The following is a 15,358-nucleotide window of genomic DNA, read 5'->3' as shown; positions in this document are numbered from 1 at the left end:
TGACAAACGGCAAAACAATGAGCGGCTGTGCTCTTGACAAATACTATTGACAGGTGTGTATTACAGTGACAGGTCCCAGGAAAAGAAACAGAGTATGAGTGGAATGTCTTGGCTGATATGAAACCAACCAGTTTCCCCTCGCAGCCTCGGCCTGGGCCTCCGCAACGTCTACCTTGAGACAATCTTTCCAGTTTGCACAAAAAGAGAACGATCTCACAAAGCAAGAATCTCCAGCTGGAGCACTGATCGGCCGCACGGACAGAGCAGCTCTGTGGGCTGGATAATCCCCTCGCAGCTGGACTACAAGTGCAGTAAACCTCTGGATGGGGGCAGAAACAGCTCCGAGCCAACCGCAGACAGTTGTGGATAAACACTGTTGTGTAACTGAAGTCAGAAGTCACACAAAACTCATTCACGGCGGAGTCGTGTGGCGAAGAATAGACCCTACAGGAGCGGCGTCAAACTCATTGTGGTCAAGAGGGTCGCAAAAAGTTCAGTTTAGTGTCAATACACTAAAAATAACAGCGCATTAACCCGTAAATACCCACAATTCCATGATGTTCCACTCGGTTTTAGAGCAAAGACGCACAAACTCAGCCTCATAACATGGCCTTGATGCTGAGGCAGCTTCAAATGTAACTTGCATGTTGCAATGGGGACATTTGTTTTGTTTTCTAAATTGTTCAAATGGTTGATTTTTAAACACAGTAAAGTGTTTTACAATTTTGTTGAATGGATCACCGCCGTTTATGGTCATCGATTTTTCTGTACATATTCAAAGGGGCATGAACAATAAGACGATGTCTTCATCGTGCTCCTTTTCACCATGTTCACATTAAAGTATGACCCTGTTAAGTAAAATGTGAACATGGTCGAATAAATAACTAAATAAATAAATAAAATAAAAATATTCAGCGTCTCAGAATTTTCTCATGTCCTCCAACTGAGGCCTGTGTACAAGGAGAATATAGAAGAATTCATGTAAAAATGGTGAGTCGGCGTCTAATTTATTTATGTAAAAATAGAACTAAGTTTAGTGTATAATTCATGTAAGCAGTGGGAGGAAAAAATGGCGGCACATCTGTCTGAAGACAAAGCTGATCTGGCAAGAAGAATGATAAAAACATTCCTTGAGTCAATCTGCGAAATTAGTGCCGATTCATGTTTTGTAGTGAAAGTTTGAAACTGTGCAAGCTGCAGCGGGAGCAGCTCACCAAACAGCCAAACGTACAGAGTTGGACCGCGGCGGACGCCGGTTGCCTTACCTCCAACACTGGCCCCGCCCCCAGTATGATCTGCTCCACGCCGCTGGCGAAGCCCTTCTGGCTGAGGGCCGTCAGGTGGTGGATGAGGAAGTTGGTGCTCTGCGTCTTCCCCGAGCCGCTCTCCCCGGAGATGACGATGCACTGGTTGCTCTGCCGCTGCAGCATGGCGTGGTACGCCACGTCCGCCACGGCGTAGATGTGCGGCTCCAGGCCCCCCAGGGTGTGGTTGTCGTACATCTTCACGAACTTGGGGTTGTAGATGGGCAGGAACTTGAAGGGGTTGATGACGATGAGGATGCTCCCCACGTAGGTGTAGATCTTCTCCTGGCGGAAGCGCGAGCGCAGGTTGTCCAGCAGCGAGCGCTCGTTGAGCTCCGGCAGGCAGCACAGGTCGGCGTGGTCGCCGCGGGTCTGCGGCTGCGGCAGCAGGCCGCGCTCCATCATCCGCCGGCGCTCCTCGGTCACCTGCAGCCACATCTGCAGGCTGCCGCCGTAGTGGATGGAGCCGTCCAGGTTCTTCTGCCTCAGCAGGAAGCGGTAATCCTCGCCGCCCGACAGCGGCCGGTGCTCCAGCGCCACGCGGGGCCAGAGCATCATCCTCTGCACGGGGCAGTCGCTGGGGTTCAGGATCCACTCCTCGCCGCCGAACTCCTTCACCTCCGCCAGGACGTAGCACTTGGTGCGGTCCAGACGCAGCCGCTCGATGACGCGCTCGATGGCGTCGGCGGCGGTGGTGGTCTTGCGGGCGCTGATGGGGCAGTAGATGGTGCCCTCGGCCAGGGCGCCCGGGTAGATGCGCACGGTGAACTCGGAGTTCTCGAAGCGCTGCCGCCGGCCCAGGGAGCCCAGACCCCCGACGCCGCCAACGGCATCTCGAGTACTCATGGCGCAGAGGGAGTTCCCATGAGCAGAAGCGCGGCACTGGCACGACCTTCACTGGGCAGGGGGCGCCGCCGAGTCAAGACATCGCCACTGAAACGGGAAAACAAAGAGGCGTCAGGATAAACGAGCAACACTCGAGAAATCAAAAAGTTGTAGGGTTCGTCTGAAATGACATATCTGGCAATCTACAAAGGCTGTGGTTGCGTTTCCAGTGAGACCGAATCAGAGCATTTTCGTAAAGTTCCTCCTTGAGAGCAGCTTCCAAAAAAAGTTGCATTTCCGCTTCCTCCTCCCAAAAGGCAATGGAAGATTTTGTGTTTTCCGGCTCAACAGGATTACGGCAGAGCTCCACGTGTGGATCATCGCAAAAAGGTTTGAAAACGACTTCTGAGTCCCACATAAACACCGAGTCGCTGCCAGGTCCTCGGTGAAACTGCCCTCAGGTTACGCTCAAATCACCGAGCAAAACGAGACAGGTCTATAATTACTTTTTTGCTCCAGAGTAACGACGACAGGTTGAAGCTTGAAGCCTTGAGGCAGCCGGAAAGATTTGTGAAACAATTAGAAGAACACTTTACTGCAACAATTTATGGAGAAAACTTCTTCTTTTTTTTTTTTTTTTTAAAGGAAAAACAGGGAAAAAAATGGATGTAATGCGTAAATATTTCTGGTACATCATAATCTACCAAATAACCCGTTTGGTCCAATCGGCCCTCAGAATCCTGTCCTCCGGTCCAAACACTTCATCTACGGATCGTCTATTGATGGACTTCCAGCTCTGCAGTCACTGATCTACACCAGAGAATGAAAATGAAACTTCCAGCACGTCTTCCACTGATCCGACACCAGTCATCTCATCACAGCAGCCCCCCCCCCCCCCCCCCCCCCCCTTTCCTGCAATCTGCCAGATTACGAAATTCGTCAGATTATGACACGGGGGACCTCATGTGCTGTTATGTAATCTGCCAAACGGCCGAACGATGTGGCCGGAGCCCGCTACATGCACACTCATAAAGGATAGCGGGTAAGTCATGTGGATCCACGGGATTATCATTAACACACTCACACACACACACACACACACACACACACACGAACACACACTGGTGGCGGGTGCAGGCGTAAGCTCCCAGAGCAGCTGCCGTCCTCGCCGCACAATCACACCATTCACAAGTTGGCCGTTTAATACACAGCGGAGAGACTTCCCATCCAGAGAGAGACCGAGGAGGGAGAGAGAGTCACCACTGTGTCGCTCCTCTTCAACTGGATTCAGATAAATCAACCAGCTTTGAGGTGCTGCTGCACCGCGGCACATCTTCTACAAGCAGCAGAAAACTCATTTCATCGGCCGGAATTTCATCCCGAGTGGACTGGACCGGTAAAATAGTGCCATAATAGACTTTAAAATGTAAACTTTAAAGGGTTTCTCTGTCAAAAGCAGCAAGAAATGACTGTGTTGCTCGTGCTGCCATATAAATAAAGTAAAATAAAGTAAAATGAGCACCAAAAACACTACTTTGTTACCCGCACACATGGAAAGAACCTATATGAGGATATATGCTGCATATATGCACATATATGCTGCATATATGTACATGCATGCACATATATGTACATACATGTGCATACATGTTCATATATGTACATAAAATATAGGAAAATGGCCAATTTTATATATGTCACATATATTCAAAACCTATATCAAAACATGTATGTTTATATAGGTTCTTTCCATGTGGGTGAACGTGGCCGTAGAAAATCAATTTAAAGTCATTACAGCAGGACTTCTGCAGTCCGACCGTCCAATCACAGACCAGATAAAAAAAAAAAAAAAGTAGTTATCTTGTAAAAAGAGGCAGAAGCTCGCGCTCATTTCGTAAAATCAAAGTGTCCTCAATATAATCGCAGTCACAACCACATGTAAAGACGAGCGAGTCGTCAGTCGACGGGCGTTTCATCACTTCATATAATCAGTTTTTATGCGAAGCGGCGTCGGACCTGCGTCACGTCGCCTTTCATCTTCGACGCCACGTGTTCATTTTCAAAGCTCAGATGTTCAGCTGGCTGGAAACTTTTCACATCTTCGAGGCACAAGATGAAAAAGAGAGTTTTGTGGCCCCGCGGGGCTGGAAAGCGAGTTTATCTTTACATTTATAGCCTCTGTTGACGTCGTTTGTAAAGTAAATCAGACCCGTCAAAACACATGTTAGCTGAGGACACGGACCAATTTCATCTGGTGTGGCTCGGATTAATCAAATAGTGCCGTAACAACATAAAAATGTTAAATTTAAAGGTTTTCTTTGTTGTGGTGCAGAGTAGACGTGATGGAAATGTCTAGTTACCACAGGAAATGACTACAATCTCAACATAAAGCCAATTTTAATGAAACCTTCTGCCGAAAAATACAGTGAAATATTAAACAACTTCTATAGCCGTTGCATTCTGGGAGTTTTTACAAACTGACATCAACAGCATGGCTTTCAGGTTCACATTTGTTTCAAAAATAAATACGTAAATAAAAAAATCAGTGTTTCTTATTTTTGTTTCTTTTGGGCTTTTACAATTTGATTTCTCATTTCTTGCTTTCCGGTTTTGTCCCACGTGTCTAATCGTTTGACCCCCCCCACAGAAAAGTTTTACTTTCACACAACAGTGTTTTGAAAACACAGAAATGCTGCGAACTACTTCAAACAGCATTGTTTCTGAACTTTTTTTTGTGAAGTTCCACCTCGTGAGTCGTTTCTCAAATAGTCTCGGTTTTCAATGTAAACGGAGGTTTTGTGTTTTCAACTTCAAATCATTGTCGCGTCGACGGAACAGAAGCGACACACAGAGATCATCAATAAAGCCAATGAAGCGTCAAAATGCAGCAATTACAAGGGCAACTAGCTAATATTTCATACAAAAGCCGGCGTGATAGCGATCAGAAATTTTCTAACGTGGGTTTATGTGTGAATACATTTCTACGCATATAAATTGTCTATATGTATAATTGGATATGGTCAAAAAACATCATAATTTTTTCTATATGACATATAAATATTTAAAAATCAAAGCAATTTATTGACAGCTTTTCATCAGATACCGTATTTTCTGGACTATAAGCCACGACTTTTTTCCAACGCTTTGAACCCCGGGGCTTCAACCACGACGCTGCTAAATTATATAAAATTATATAATTATGGAGAAGGAGTGGGATTTATGAAGTTATACTTCTTCCCACTCCTTTATGGGCACAATTTCTGAGTATATTGTTCTTCTGTAATGACATGTTTGTGTGGCGAAATATGTTTGGTGAGCTGGTGTGCAGAATTAAAAAAAAAATCTAAAAAAAATGAAATAAAAATGCCTGAGATTTGAAAATACAGTCATGAGCTGAAGAAACAGTGTGCCCGCGCGCGCACACGCACGCACGCACGCACGCACGCACGCACGCACGCACGCACGCACGCACGCACGCACGCACGCACGCACGCACGCACGCACACACACACACACACACACACACACACACACACACACACACACACACACACACACACACACACACACACACACACACACACACACACACACACACACACACACACACACACACACACACACACACACACACACACACACACACACACACACACACACACACACACACACTCTATCTTCCAGTGTTCATTCAGCTTCAGGCAATAAAACAACGGATCTCTCTTCCAGTAAAAGCGAAAACAGGAAACGTCGGTGCAAAGAGACGAGTTCCACAGGACTCCAGCTGGGGAAGTGGTCCAGCCCCCCCCTCCCCCCCTCCCCCCTCCCCCCTCCCACCACCCACCCACCCGTTTCCTGACGTCCAACCTGCCGTGGGTCACCTCAGAAGCTCTGATTCGACCACAGAGACAAACAAACACACCCATGGTCGTCCTGTAAAAACACGCCCAGCATCTCTCTAGAACCCGATCTGCAAAAAACGATTTTGCACAACCCGTCTGCAGGCCGGTTGCCGTGCGTTTCCCTGCTTGTGTCGCTGGATATTGTGTGCGTTTTGAGCCGCGGTGTCTTGAACAGATGGTCAGCTGCCTGCTTAAAGGATAGGGAGGAGGGAATTAGGTCTGCCTCTCTCTCTCTCTCTCTCTCTCTACACCATCACACCGGGGCAATAAGCTAATGGACGTCTCCTCCGGGGGGGGAAACGGCGGCCGATCTGCACCGATCGGTCTCGCCGGGCGTCTCCACCGCCGCGTAGGGAATCACGGGCATTACGGGCAACGAGACTAAAAGTCGTCATCATGGAATTCAATTCTACGCCTTCAAACTACCTTTAAATTACAGGGTCTTTTTGAGACAAATTGCAAGAGTATAAGCAGATTTAATCAACTGGCATCACAATCAACTTGTCTGGAAGAACATGAGTTACCATCTGATGAACCTTAACCAGCAAAGAGGCTTGTCGTCCAACCAATCTTAAAGTAGCTGAGCAAAACAAAAAGAAAGACGAAGAAGCAGCAAAGATTGTTGAGGAAAAAAAGTTGTTTTTGACATTTCACCATTAGTAAAACCACTGAGAGGTTTATTCATTAGCAAGGCCACCAGATAAAGTCTATCCACACCAGGGGGCAATGGAAACGTTGGCATTTCGAAAAAGGGAAAGCCCCGTATAATAAAAAAAACTTTACGAGAGCAATGCACATTTAACTCAAACGCTTTCGATGATGTCAACCTGCATGGAACAACTGCTGCTACACATTTGACATCATTCACCCAGAGACGCTGTAATCCTGCCCAGTCCCGGGAAATAAAGCCATCACCAGATCTCGAACTTTGTTCAAAAGAGGCTTTGGGCTAAAATGTTTTTTTTTAGTCAGAACGTCCCCATATAGGAAAACACAGTGAGTGAATGAAGAAGGAATGTCCGCGGTGTGAAGTGATTCCACCTGAGCGTCTGCACAGTCACTTAAAGGGGTTTGAAGTCGGAGGCCTGGAGGAAGTGACAAAGCAGATGCAGCACAGCTGGATAAGACCCGCGAGTGGCCTCTCGTCTCCGCTCTCCTCCAGTTACAGAGCCAGAAAACGGATCTGGGTGAACGACATGAATGGTCGGGGATGAGGAGTCGCGTAATCTGACCTGGAACCAGTACGAGGGGATTTTCTCTCTGAGGCGCTGCAGATCGGGGGCCGATCTAATCGACTGGCAGGGAGCAAAGCTGGAATTCACACGGGACGTTTAAGTTTGGAAAACAGAAAATACGAGAGTTCCTCCTTTGAGCTTTTGTCGAAGTTCAACTTTGCACACAGACCTGGAAACGATCAGACTTGGATCAAGTACTGAAGGATACCTCAAGCATGAGAAGAAAGAGGAAACACATTTGGGGTTTTTTTCTCATTCATAAACAACAAAATAACAATTCCATCTCAAGGCGAGTTCACTTGTCAAGTTTAAAACAACAAATGAACTCTGGTGACACTGTTCATGCTGGAAAGTTTATATAAAATTGTCTTTTTTCACTGTATTTTATCCATATTTCTGACCTTTGCATTAAAAAAATGACAAAAATGATGGATTGTTTCGTTAAGATCTAATCGTGACACGTCAAAATGTCTTTAAAATTTCAAAACAAATGTTCAGACACAGAAGACAGCCTCTGTTCACTTTCAAAATAAAGTGAAACCATCTTGTTGCTGGGCAACTGACCGTATTTGGTCGCGCCTGTATTTCTACTTCCTGTTGATTAAGTTAATAACGATCAAAGAACAGTTGTGACTAATATTGAGGTCTGCGTTTGAGCATACTTCAGAAGTTTTTATGAAATTCCAACAAGGCGGGGCGTTTTGTGACCCATTTAAATGACGTTTTCAAGTGAAAACAGGAAACGTCTGTCGCATTTCGGGGGTCCGGACCCACCGTTTGAAAATATACAGCAAATAAACAGCTGCTGAATTCAGGAACCTGGTTCACCTGAACCAGATGTTTCTGGCCCGTCGTCCCCACGAGGCGGGTTTAGAAGCGTGAAAACCGTTTTTTTTTTAACACGGGTCCCAGAGTGGGGAAATTCTAAAACCCCGGCTCGTGGCATCCAACCCCCCGGGGTGTGGACGGCAAAGTCGGCAACGTAATCGCTCATCAAGCTGCGGTGGAGCTGAAGAAGCTACTGACGCTAGCAGCAGGAAGATCATAGACCTATAGAACTAGAAATATATAGAGGTTGATAGCAAGATACTACTTCTGAATTTCTATGTGTTCGGTCTTCTGCGTTTTTGATGTGTCTGTTGAGTCACAGCGCCCCTAAAGGCCTGGCAGGTGTACTACACGTCCTGAAGCCTCGTGTTGAGCCGAATTCATAGTGACGTGTGGACGGAGTGTTTTTGGAGACGGATGGGGAGAAAAAAAGATTAAAAAATCTCATGAAGTCGTCAGATTGAGTAAATGAACCTTGCAGAACCTGCAGGCGAGTCGTGGAGGTTCGCGGTCCGGTGCCAAGTCACACACCTCAGTGCAACGCGTACAAATCCCCAGCGACCGCGGGGACAATAAAGAGGCTCCGCAAGTTTACGAGCTTTCAGTACAAGAGCTCAGCACTGATGACACACACACACACACACACACGGATGACTTCACGTCGTAGAAAGCCGACCAAACTTGATCCTTCACTTCTCTGCAACAATGACAACCATTGACGAGTGACTCACATGGTTGAACCGCTCCTCAGTTTCCTATCGGAGGGAACCTCCAGCGAGGCGAAGCCGCCTGCAGAGTGCAGTTCTGCTCAAATATTCATATCCACCACAAGTTTGTTACCTTTGGCGTGAATCCGCCCGACAGCTCGGAGCTGAAATCGACCGCCTGGCGGAATGTTTGCATGTTTGAGATTGATTCTTAACCGGTTTTACTATCAAATGCACAGATGATACAGACCACGGGTAGAAATGTCTTTGTTATTGAGCCACATGTTGCTCCCTGTGCCAGCGATACATGGAAGGTATGTGTTATCATACGCAACCTCTGCTTAGCACTACGATCAGGATGCTAGCCTGCAGCTTATCGCTACAGGCTAGCTTATCGTTACAAGCTAGCTTATCGCTACAGGCTAGCTTATCGTTACAGGCTAGCTTATCGCTACAGGCTAGCTAATCGCTACAGGCTAGGCTGCAGCTGAAATGAGTCAAATTGCTCACCGTGACCAGATAATAAGCACTTGTGATGAGTGGTCACGCAGTTTCGCGACACTTTGTGGTTCATACGACCTTGACACAGAACTTCCAGGCGAGCGCCACTGCTAATGTATACGTCGTCGTCTAGATCAGCCGCCGGATGAACGTTCGTCACGTCATGCATTTGGACTCGTCGGTCCGTTCCGTTTCCGTCAGACGCCATTGAGACATCAGGAGAACTCGTTTCCAGATTCAGTCCAACAATGGAGCCACAGCAGTGTCCAAACCCTCCCAGTGTTGGCTGGAACCAGGGCGAACGTCACGCCGTGTGAACACACCCTTGGCCGTGGAGCGGACGCTCGCCGCAAGAGTCGTAAACGTTCAGCCCCGGGGCGTTCTTCGATATTGCCAGACGGTTACATATTTAACATTTTAAGGTAACGCTGATCCGCCCGTCTTCAGGGCCGGAGCTGATCCCTGCCGACAAAGACGAGTCACACCCTCCACGATGTCGCTGGTTCATTACCGGGTGACAAACACACCCGGCAGCCGTTTGTTTGCCTTTAGTTCCACTTTTCCTTTGATTTGCATTCAAACTTTTGCAATATTTGAGGTCATACCAGTGGTTAGAGCTGCAGGGGAGAGTGTTATTAAAGGCACTTTTCGTCGTCCATTTTTGGAAGTTCGCTTTTTTCCACTAACCTTCGCCGCCGTAGGATTATCACCTCGTCACCCAGTGGAAGTGGTCTGACTGTCACAACAACTTGATCGCCTTTCCCAACTTCTTCAGGAAGCCTCCTAACACCTTTCCTTAACCGTGTAATGTCATCCAGGGGTTTAAGGAAAAGTGGATAGGAAAGCAGAGAGGAGCGACTATTGGAATGCACCCCGGAGGAAAACATTGTAATTGTTCATCTACTGAGCATGTGCAGAAGAACCAGCTACTGCAGCCTGCACATGCACTGCAGCATTTGTTTGCTCCCACGGTGGAACTTTTTGAAAATGACTTGGGTCTCCGTGGAAATGGGGTCAGTGTTCAAAAAGCTGTGTTAGTCCTTATATTTACATGGAGTCAGTGTGTTTTCAAAAAGTTGTGTTTTCCCTGCTTGCATGTTGATGGGGTGTGAGCATTTTCGACAAGTTTTTTTTAAAAAGTCGCATTTTCAGTTCCGCCATTATGTAAACCGACGCCCAAAGTGCAACTAAAGTTTAAGTTGCACTTTGTTTTCACTTGAAAAGTGTCGTCGTCGACTCTCCAGCAGATCTGTTGAACTGTTTTCACGTTTCAAGCTCCAGTTTTTGACATCACTCTGACCACAGAGTGAGTGTTTGGCTTCACTGAAAGGTTTTAAAGCAGCTTTCAAAGCACTTGTGAGGTGTTTTCAATAACATTTGAAGCCTGAATAAAACATCGACCAAAGAGCTCCAAACACAACCTGCAATGACCTTTCTGATGCAACGTAAACATAAAACAGTGCTTTTTTTTTCCCCCTTCTCTAATTGTTTTGACATCATTATGTAATTTTGCTTTTGAGTTTTCAACTGTGGCACTAAAATCCTTCAACACACACTGAATTCAGATCCGTGTTTTTATGAGTAAACCAGACGATGGGGGGGGTGACTTTTACCCAGCATGCATATAGAGTGTGTGAAAACTAATTCTAATCAAAAACATCAAAAGAGCCGTTCCAATCTGATAATCTGGTTCATGAAAACACATATTTCCGAGCTGAATGTCACAGACGTATTACGTTACATAATGAGCTCTGGTCCAAACCCACAGGTTTAACAAGTCCAACGGTTTTAGGGCTTAATATGAAGACAAACCAGACATTACACTATTTGGTTGTTTTGTTTTGTTTTTTGCCCACAATCTCTACAAATCCCCAACAGCCATTCACAAATAAAACCTTATTATAGAAATACAGGAAGTTCAACATTCAGCCAAAATGACAGTGTGATAGAAAATTGTAAGGTGAGTCACGCTTAATGAACAAGCAGGTCTGTTTTACTTTGAAATTATGGCTAAATTTAAACTGAACAATATAATGCAAAATGGACAATTGACAAAAGACTGAATGAACAGCAACAACATATGTTTTAATGTTCTATCATGCATCTAACTTGAGCAAATTCATAATGACAAGAATTTTTTTAAGAACTGAAATGATATCCAATTCACCAAATCTGATAAAAACACGGTCCAGTTCAAGCTGTTGTAAATTATGTGGAAGGGAACAAACACGCAGTTATGTGGAAGAGCTCATCTCAAAAGCACGACGAAGTGAGTTTGTATTTTTCCCCTGAAGGTTTTAACACAAGTCGTGTTTTGCTAAACATATTCTGGTCCGATGTTAAAACAACCCGTATGAGCAGAAGGCGCGCAAACCGCCTCATTCTGTAGCGTCGTCTTACTGTGAAGACGTCATTATGAGGGAAGAAAAACAGAGAAAGTGCCCCAAAAAGCAGAGCTTACATTAGATTGGAATGTCTCGTCCCGTCTACCTGCTTCGCGCTCGTGTCAGACGACACTAATTACGGCAGAGATTTATCGGCCGATGAGGCCCGGGGAGCCAGACTGAACGTTACGCAGCTCGCATGCCACACACAAACTCATTTCCCTGCTTTTAATAGTGGCTGCACTGAAGCGGGCCCAACCCCCTCGCTCCGACAGGCGGGGGGAATTGCACATAAAACACAAACAAAACGTGTCATAAAAGGAACTGTAAAGAAAAGGGATGAGCCTCAGCGGCTGGTAGAAAAAAAACTACAAAGAGGAGGTGAGGAGTCCTATCGGGGGCGACTTTATCGTCACAATAAGACGATTCCTGGTTCAACCTATCTTTTGTCTCAAACAGCCGGACGTCGCGACCTTATTTGAGCCATAAGGTTCCATTTACGCAACGTTTTGAGTAAAATTGTACGTTTTTCGCTTCAGAAAACCTTCAGGTTTACACAGCAAAGTTTTAGAAACAAAGTCCATTTACGAGGAAATGACACAAACGCTGGAAAAACCATGTAGCTTTCATGCCACACCAGCAGGTGGTGCTGCTGGCCGTACACAGACATTCATATAGGAAGATGAACAATTTGGATTGTTATTACGGTGACTGTTAGAATAAAACGACCAACTTCCAGGAGAATGTGGAGTCACAGGACAACACTGTTCTTATCGTCTCTACTGAGCATGTGCAGAACGGCTATGGACGACGGCCGCGGTGAACATTTAAAAGGCGCAAGCAACTTTAAATATAAAGCAATTTAAATGAACTCCAGTGGATCAAGGAGACAGAGTTTGATGTCCGTCCCAACATGTTGCTGCCATACAGGCAGCAACATGTCGGGACGGACGCGTCATCATAGGCCACCGTTCCCTCAATCCCAGTGCACCGATGTGGAACACGACGACTCTGCCACCGCGGCCATAGTTCCCCTTCGGCCCCGGAGGCGGCAGCGTCGCTCGGTCGGCCGGAGCTCTAATCCCCCAGAGAGGTTGGGACTCCAGCACTATTAAAGACACGACAGCTTTCCGACCAGTCGAAATTATTACTTCACTGGCCGAGTGGAAGCAAACGCATCGTCCAGATGTTTGGCGAGTGAAGAATTTATCAAGGAGGACGTCCAAACCTTTGAAGGCTCACGATATTAAATGGAGTAAAAGTACAATTAATCCTAGTTTAATGTCACTGATCACATTCAGGTCGACTGAGGCCACATCCGCACGACGGAAAAAAAACAATATTTTTTCCCCCCAGCCTTCTCTAAAAAAACCTCCGTCACTATGAACTCGACTCAACACGAGGCTTCAGGTCATGTAGTACACCTGCCAGGCCTTTAGGGGGCGCTGTGGCTCACCAAACACACCAAAAATGCAGAATAAGACAGAGCACATAGAAATTTAGAAGTAGAATCCTGCTCATAAAGCTCTATATAATTCTAGTTCTATAGGTCTACGGTCTTCCTGCTGCTAGCGTCAGTAGCTTCTGCAGCTTGTTGTCCCTGATTGTTGTGGTTATTTGATGACATCACAGACCCCTGTGGGGGGGGTTGTGCAAAGTTTGGTCTAAAGAGAGAAGTCCTTGGGAAAGCTGCCTCAGCAAAATACTGCATCTCATCGACACTGCTGCGGAAAACTCCTTCGATTCCATGTCAAGGTACAACTTTTCTGTTTTCATTTGAAAACGTTGTGTAAACAGGAGCCACGTCTGCAGCATTCAGCCTGACGAAACTGAAATAAGTGGCAATATCACTGAAGTTAAGATATATGGAGCAGATCTAACAAAACAATGTGAATTGTAGAGAAACAATCAAACAATCAAGAGTGAGAACAAGATTAGCCCTGATGGTTCTTTGCAGCCTTAAAATCATCAGGAAGCTCCGAGGCGGCGTGTCCATGTCAGCTGCAGAACCAGCTCGCACACAGCTGACATCGAGCTTTCTACACCGTTTCCTATGGAAAACCCTTTTTTTATTTTATTCTTTTTTTTTGGGGGGGGGGGGGGGGGGGGGGGGGGTCATTCCAGCGAGGCTGCCAAGACGCGACCGGCTGACGGAGGGTCAGGTTTTCCTAGACTGTGTGGTAAATTGACTGTAACGTGAGGATATGGCACGGCGGTCTACTGCAGCTTCGCCCTGTACTTAACTCCACCATGTTTGGTGCCAATTTGGGGTCAATGGAAGACGAGGAATGCGGGACGCAAACCCCGTCGTCAGCATCTGCAACCGGGGTTTAAAAATCACAGTTAATACATGCAAGCAACTCCTGCAGAACCGAGGCATCGTGTTCAGAGGACGACGGCGGCATCAAAGAAGATAAAAGGACTCTTTCCCTGTCGAGTCGGTGACGTTTCCTCCACTTCACCATCGAGTCTCCAGGGTAAATGTATCCTAAAAGCTCTCTGAAGTTACCCAAGCACATGATTTGAAAACCATACATGGGCTGCGACACATCCTGAAGGTTACATGGCTTTGAAGTACAACTGAACACGTCGACACACAAACACAGTCCAAGTAGGTTTTTGTTTTTTGGTTTGTTCTTCAGAAGGTGGTTGTATGAAAGCTGATGATTCAATGAGTGACATGTTTCTCACCTTAAATCATTCTTCTTTTGACTGCTTTTAAAATACCGTAATATCCAGACCAGCTGTGAATCCTGCGGCTTAAATAGAGACGCAGCTAATTTATGGAGTTTTTACGGGTTAAAAGGTAGGTTAACGGTACGGCGGCCCCGTTTCAGGCCACCGCGGACAAAACGTGATGGACGTGGGACAACTTGGATGCGGTCCGTAGTGAGACGGGAAGCCAAACAGGAAGTGACGTTCGTCGCGGGTTCTCACGGCAAAGCTACGCTGTACGGTCGCCGTTTCATCACGTTCAATCGTGGCTTGTCCCGGCGTGTGACGGTTTGTGGTTTGTGGCGTTCTAATCCGGTCTGCCACGGCGCCACCGTCTGGGAGGAGCTGGGTCGGCAGGGGAGTTTCATTCCCGTCAATCAACGATGGAACACCTTCTACAAGCTCTGCCACTGAAGAGGAAATCAAGAGGTACGGTACGTACCCAGGGAAAGTCTCAGGATACAATGGTTACCTTCACTTCCGGTTGTCCTTTTGGGGCAGAAACGTGCTTCAAACTTCCACATTTCATCCGTAGCCTTGACCGAACGTGAAAAACTTGCCAGACCTTCCTCAGAATTTCCCCCAAAAATCTCACGGTGCACTACGTTTCGGGCAAACGGGGGCAGAGTGTAAACCTACACCGAGTAGCTTCATGCCAGCAATACGTGGGCGACGCGTTCAGGTGCCTCACGTAACTCCAACCTTTGTTGTTTTTTCTTTTTAAATCCGACAGGTGTGGCTTATATCCACGTGCGCTCAATAGTCAATCGAACAATCCCGGTCTGTAATCCTTCTGCATGTGTGGACGACGAAAAGGAAGGAGAAACGACCACAGAAATAAAACTGAATTTCATTCCCTCCTTGGTTGATTTATGCAATCATGAGCTTGTTTGTCTCTTCTTGCCTTGTGGACACTAAACTCGGAAACTCCCTTTGACATTATGAGCGAACAGAAAG

The 15,358-nt window shown here is 46.5% G+C and overlaps 1 protein-coding gene across 1 annotated transcript in view; it reads right to left on the bottom strand.

Annotated features, from left to right (window-relative positions):
* The window catches only part of myo9aa (myosin IXAa), a 106,503-nt gene that overhangs the window by 73,534 nt on the left and 17,611 nt on the right, over nt 1–15,358 (bottom strand). The window contains 1 exon segment of the mRNA XM_080496322.1: nt 1,266–2,237. Coding sequence (XP_080352448.1) covers nt 1,266–2,150 — 885 coding nt within the window. The 5' untranslated portion in view covers nt 2,151–2,237.

Source organism: Blennius ocellaris (assembly GCF_963422515.1).
Source record: "Blennius ocellaris genome assembly, chromosome: 1".
Lineage (NCBI taxonomy): Eukaryota > Metazoa > Chordata > Actinopteri > Blenniiformes > Blenniidae > Blennius > Blennius ocellaris.
The sequence above is the reverse complement of the archived record's forward strand: the minus strand, read 5'-3'. Positions and strand labels throughout refer to the sequence as shown.